This window comes from Malurus melanocephalus, unplaced genomic scaffold (assembly GCF_030028575.1).
Source record: "Malurus melanocephalus ecotype Western Australia unplaced genomic scaffold, MMel_1.1 scaffold_4, whole genome shotgun sequence".
Taxonomy (NCBI): Eukaryota; Metazoa; Chordata; class Aves; order Passeriformes; family Maluridae; genus Malurus; species Malurus melanocephalus.
The window spans coordinates 6476342-6482966 of record NW_026623236.1 but is presented as its reverse complement, the minus strand read 5'-3'; the positions used below and the strand labels follow the sequence as shown (position 1 = coordinate 6482966).

The 6625-nt window shown below is 45.8% G+C and overlaps 1 protein-coding gene across 1 annotated transcript in view; it reads left to right on the top strand.

Annotated features, from left to right (window-relative positions):
- Positions 1–6244: 6244 nt before the first annotated feature.
- The window catches only part of ME1 (malic enzyme 1), a 148824-nt gene continuing 148443 nt past the window's right edge, over positions 6245–6625 (top strand). The window contains exon 1 of the mRNA XM_057369618.1: positions 6245–6497. Within this exon, the coding sequence (XP_057225601.1) occupies positions 6393–6497 (105 nt within the window). The 5' untranslated portion in view covers positions 6245–6392. The remainder of the gene's footprint in view (positions 6498–6625) is intronic.

Sequence of the window (6625 nt, the reverse complement as noted above, 5' to 3'; positions counted from 1 at the left end):
AGAGTCAGAAATTCAGGAGAAAGATCAAAGAAAGCTGCTGAATTCATGAGGAGGAACAGCCTTTTGTGGCTGTAATGAAATTCCTGTAGAAATGCCTGCATGTTCAGAGAATTTGCCGCGCTCAGCTGTGCAATACTCACAGAATCACAGAGTCCAGGTTGGAAAGGATGTCTGAAGATCATCTGGCCCAAACTTCTGTTCTCAACAAACCGAACTTCAAAGCCGGATTGCTCACAGYCTTGTCAAGTTTTGAAAAGCTCCAGACATAAAACTCTTCAACCTTGGCAGCCTGCTCCAGTGCTCACCACCCTTCTGCTTGAAAATGTTGTGCTTAAGCCCAACTGGACATTTTCTGCATGTGCACCTTGCTAGTGCCACCTCTTGGCACTGCACTCCTCATCTGTGACAAGACCTTGGCTCTGCCTTCTCCCCACATCTCCCAGTCAGGGTGTGGTGGGGGCCGGGGCCAGGTGTGTCCCCATTCGGGCCAGCATGGCAGGCAAGGTGTCACCAGCCAGGGCTCTTCCCACCACCTCCATTGAAGGAGAAGGGCAGGCTGGGGCAGCCAAGGGCAGTGCCCCGTACAGGGTGAAGCTGGGTGTTGTGGGTTTAAACCTGTTTTYCCCTTATCCGAGTCACRGCACCACAAATGTCGTGGTTTGAACTGGGCCAAAAGCCAAAAGCACCCAACAACATTCCCTCCCTGCCACCACTGGARAATGAGAAGGGAGAGCAAAAGCACAATCAACACGAAAATTTATGGCTTTTAGATAACATAGCATAAGTGAGAGAAAGGTGGGTATATGCTCCAGAAAATGGTCAGACAGGCTGAAATAACTTAAGTTGCAAAGTAGATTTATTACTAAAAAAAAAAAACCCAAAAAACAAAACTACTAAGAATACTACTGCACTGGGTATGGGAACAAAGATAGGGAACAATTTACAAGGAGAAGAAAATAAAATCAGACATTTTAAGACACCTGTTATTCTTTCCGGGGACCCGTCTCTTTCTCAGGTCGTCCCTCTCCACCCCTCCCATGCCTTHCCACACACAAAGGGGGGCAGGAATGAAAGTTTAACATAGMTTAAGCTACTCATTATGGTTGTTGTCCAGCATCATAGGAGAAGCGTTCTTAGAGCTCCTTGCTGTGGAAGGTCTTTTCCCAAGAAACAGTCAGTGTATAACTGCTGAYGGCATAGGATTCTTTTCTTTACCTCRTGGGGGAAAGGAAAGAATGTTCTCCAAGGCCGAACTGAGTTATTTCAGCAGCATAAGGCCACTATCACAAATCTCCTGGCAGAGCACAGCTTCTTCTAAGCATTCACTCGCTTCACATGTGAGGGGGCTCAAGCCTCTTCCTCCTTTTTCTTTCCTGATCAGTCCAGTCCTCAAAGGCCAGGTTTTTCTCAGAGCAAGGTCTCTCTCCTTTTCTATATAGGTCTCTCATTGAAGAAAAAGTCCTTCCAAGAACAGCTTGTTTTCTCCATGWTCGATCACCACAGCACAGCACAGCACCTGTCTTCCTCTTACTATGATCTTGGGTCTCCATTTTTTCTTACATCTCCTCACCCTCCTGCTCTGTTTTTCCCCAGTTCATGATACTAACAACCTAAAAACTAAATAGCAGCCGCACTCTATCTTGTTTTGAATTCTTCTTAAGTACAAGACCATACGTCATCACAGAGGTGTAAGTAGCCTGTGCAWTTGGCCCAGGCCTGATGAGCAGCCTGTCCATCAACCTCAGAGCCATGGTGGATTGGCTCTAAAACACAGGGGGCAAAGGCTCCTTTTGCTGGAGAAGAAGGAGAAAGCTTCTAGAACTTCCTCACAGGAGCCATCTTTGTGGTTTCTTGGTTCCAGCCCCCCACCACCAAAAAYSGGACCAAGTAAWACCATGACAYCAGGTCAGCCTGATGAGGGTAACCAGGGTCAGGGACAGCCCCATGGCCRCTGAGTGACTGCACAGTGACAAGGCTTCTGAGGTCAGACTGGGAAGTCAGCCCACAGGTGGTCAAGGTCCAGGACAGCGCAGTCCATGGCCTGGCACAAGCAGGGCTATGGCACTGCTGGGGCAGTGACTGATGGCCTTGAGGGCTGATATGGGGCACTGAACCATGGCAGGGTGGGGGGGAACCCCGGGAGTGTGGGCAGGGACAGGCAGGGCTGGCAGGGCTCAGAGTTCTSTCACCTGGGCATTTCAAACCTTCGAGTAGATTCCGTTATCAACTTCAGGAGTGCATTTTCTAATTCGGAGTAAATATTTTTCAAAATCCACTTTGGGTTATAAAAWTCACTTTTAGATTAAAAAAATCAGAATTAAACAATAATCTCATACTGCTTATACTGTTGAATTTTTGCTTCTCCTTCAGCCTAACTAAAAACATATCTCCCAATGATGAAAATTTTAATTTCATTTTCAAATTACCTAGCAAAAGTCAGGGTTGCCACCACTACTGTAAAATGTTTATGTTGTAGAGACTTTGGAAATAGTTCAATTCTGTTCTTAAATCACCAAACAATTAATCTTTTTTAAAACCAACCTTATGCCCCTGCCAAATTTGACTYGGTATTGCCAACCCAACAAACAAATTTGTAACTCAACAAAAATTTACAACTCAGTAAACAAATGTACAGAAACAAATATTTCTGTAAATACATTAGCAGCAAAAGGAGGGTTAAAGAGCATCTCCATCCTTTATTTAGTCACCATCCCTGGAGGTATTCAAAGTTGTGTAGGCCTGTCACTTGGGGCCATGGTTTAGTGTTGGACTTGGCAGTGCTGGGCTAACATTTGAACTCGATGATCTTAAACGTCTCTTCCAACACAAGTGACTGAATGAAATCACCCAGACTCCACCCCCACATAAAAGGACCCGGGGTTGTACCAGGTCACAAAGTTAACAGTGTTGCACTATTGCAAAAAAGCAAACACTGTACTGAGAAATATGGAGGGCAATGCCATGGTTAAAACATATGAGGTAAAGCTTTCCATTGATTCAGGGCTGATGAGGTCTTGCCTGGAGTGCTGTGACCCACAGTGAGCACTCAGATGTTACCATCAGTTGGTAGTAGTTCGACTACAGATCTTAAAGAGATCAGTCAGGCATGACACACAAGTACCACCCTAAAAGCAGTTAACTGGCTCATCAGGACATGGATAAACTGGAAGCTAACCCCTCCCCAGTGTCACAGCAGGATATGGAGCTCCCAGAATCAATAGTGGTTCAAAAAATACCTTGGGGAAGTCCAAATCCTCTGGTCACTCACAGCCTAACACAGGGCTATTTCCCAAGTTCTATTTTTAAATATTAAATAGAGTGAGTCACCTTAATTAACTACAACAAAGAAATATTCTTTTTCCTGTACTTATCTCTCCTTACAACTGGCTTGCCAAAGCAGGTTGTCWAGTCTCTGGCTAAGATAGAGTTAATCTTCTTTCTAATATCTGGCACAGTGCTGCATTTTGGATTTAGTAGGAGAATCATGTTGATAACACTCTGATGTTTCAGCTGTTGCTCAACAGTGTTTACCCTCAGTAAAGGGCTTTTCATTCTCTCATACTYTGCCAACAGAGACAGAGAAGAAGTTGGGAGGAAGCATGGCCAGGACAGCTGGCACAAACCAGCTGAAGGGATATTCCATACCATACAACATCATGTCCGGTAAATTAAATTGTGGGATTTGGCCAGGAGAAGCCAATTGTCGCTCAGCTAGGGGCTGGACTTCAGTAAGAAGGTGGTGAACAATTGTCTTGTGCATCACTTGGCTTTTTATTCCTCTATGTTACCTTATTTTTAATTACTATTATTATATTGTATTTATTTTATCAACTTGTTCTTAGCCCATATATTTTATCTTTTTCCAGTTCTCCTTCCCCTCTCAGGAAGTGAGTGAGCAGCTGCATAGTACTTAGTTTCTGGCTGGGGTTAAATCACACCACCAATGTGCCTTCTAGACATTTTTTTTTCCCCCTAGGATTATTTAAAGTAGAACTTTTAATATATCCTTAATATATCTGAGGAGATTTGAGAAATACAGAAGGTAGGAGTAAACCAGAATTACTCCTGAAACATAATGAGTAGGAATTCTAATAGTGTTCCAGATAGAAACCATTTGAGAAAAAGTAATAGGTGCCGACCAGAAGAGCAAAACGGCTGTATTTTCTTTCAGAATCACACTGATAATGTACAAGGGTCACAAATAATCTAAATATAGGCTAACATTTACAAAAATACCTGTATTGTGTACACAGTCATTACAAATAATTTGGTCACTTACAAAGGCTTTATTTATACTCCAGTAATACAGCCTTATTATGCAACATAGTCCTATTTTGGATTAATGACCTCYGACCAAAGATGAAACTGTAAGAAGCATTACTCCTCTGGACCTCTGAATTATTTTTATGGTTTGAATGTTTTGATGTCCTGGAAAAGCCACTCTAAAAGTTTTCTTCATCAAAGATACTCTGTAAAGGCAAACAYACAACTAAATCTGAAGGAGGGTATAACCTCTAGAAGAAAAGTAACCACTAACAGCAGACTTGGACAAATAAATCCCTCCCAATCTCATTAAATGATAAAATATCCCAGGCCTCAAGTGGAAGATTTCTACAGGTGACACCATTTTTTCTTGTTTCTTTGGTCTTCCTTTTCATTTGAAAAGATTTGTTGCCATTCTTGCAACTCAYTTATCTCAAAAGATTGTAATGATTTAGTTTTTATTAATATTTGAACATATCAAACGGAAATAAATTATATTTGAAGGAAGATAGGGAGGAGTAAATTTGTACTTAAAATTCAGTAGTAAATGGTTTGTCAAGTCTGATTACATTAAAAAACATGTATATATCCCAATGAACTTCACTTTAATCAGCTAGTTCATTATATACCTTTTATAACTTGGGCAAGTGCTTGGCAGGGGTCAGACCTCTGAGCAGGTACTCACAATGATTRCAGCGACTTTTGACATAAATCAAAGAGGGTTTTTTATAAACAGTGTTGCAACATGAMGATAAAAATTACATGAGTACACATCACTCTGAGACAAAATATTCCATTAGRTTAGCATTCTATCAGAATGGTTTCACTGTATCCAGGCAAAGATGGATAATTGATTRGAAAGATTCCAGATTTAAAGTTTGAAGAAACTTTCTAGTTTTAGTTTACTGCTTTCCATAATACTGAGATGCTAGWGCAAGGGAGAAGTTTATTTACTGAATTTTCTGCTGAGTTGCAAGTCAAGTTTCCAGAAACAGAGACTTGGAACACTTCCAACGTTCCTTTGTTAGYTAACTGTAAATAAGCTTTTCAGAGCTACTTAATAGGAAATTCAGTAAAGGCCAGATTCTGTGGGAGCCTTTTTATTTTTTTTTTTAATAAAAGATGAGGTAGTAGTATGGATACAAGGCCTTGTGAAGAGGTAAGTTTGAAAGAGCTGCAAAATCTCGATCCGTTCATTGCTGCTTGACAACAGAAATCAAACCCTTCTAAATTAATCCTTTAGTCACACTTTTAAAGCTGTGCAACTTCTCCAGCAGGACTAGGGCATCCATATGGAAATTATTTTTGCTTACATACATGAATTCAGAGAAATAAAGCCAGTCACACAGTACAAAATGGGTTGTGTGCAAAGAATTTCAGAACATAGTGCAATCAAACATCGGGGCCAGTGGTRCAAACCAGCTGAACACCTGCTCTGCCCCACTGCTCTCTATCCTGACCAGGCAYAACCCCAACCACCACAGCTGAAGCCAACCCACAGCTAATTACATCAAACATGTGCTCCTGACTGTACGAAGCTATGCAGCCCGTCCCCTTCGGGAAAGATAGGATTTCATRGCCATTTAAATAGCAGAAGGAAAGTGAAACTTGAATGCGACTGAAGCGCGGAGGCCCGGCTCTCGCGTGTGGCCGCGCCCAGGGGGCTCAGCAGGGCCGCGGGGGCCCGGCCCATGGGCTCGGCAGCTCCTGTGCCACAGCCAGCGTGACGAGGCAGAGCCGCGCCTGCCAGTGCCCGGCRGCAGGTGATCCCAGACCGGCCTGCTTCTCCGGGCGGCCCGGAGGGGCTCTCCGCTGCGCTAGAAGGTAGCGCAGCCCGCACCCCCTGCATCCCCGGGCAGGGCAGGCCCTTTGGCCCGCACCCCCGCTGCCCCTCCGCACCTGGGCGGCTGCCCGGAGCGCACGAAGCCGCCGGTGACTCAGCGGCGCTCCGGTGACCCCCTCCCGGCGGCGGCGGCGCCTCGCCGCGGCTCTGCCCCCTCCCTCTCTCCTCCCTCCCTCCCGGCAGGATCATCCCACCCCGCCGGGCGGTCACCTCGGCAGGAGGAGCCGCCGCTTAAGCCTCCGCTCCCGCAGCGACCTGACAGCAGTCAGCCCCGCCGCGCCGCGCCATGCAGTCAGGGAAGGCAGCCGAGAACAGGCGGGACGCCGCCCGGCCCCTGCAGCTCACCATGAAGAGGGGCTACGAAGTGCTCCGCGACCCCCACCTCAACAAGGTAGGGGCGGGCAGGGCAGGTGCGCCGCCGGGCGAGGAGGGCGGCTGCTCTCGCTCTCGCCCTCGCCGCGGCCCCCGCGGATGACGGCCGGTCCGGCCGGGCGCTGGTGCGGAGCCGGGGCCGCGGGG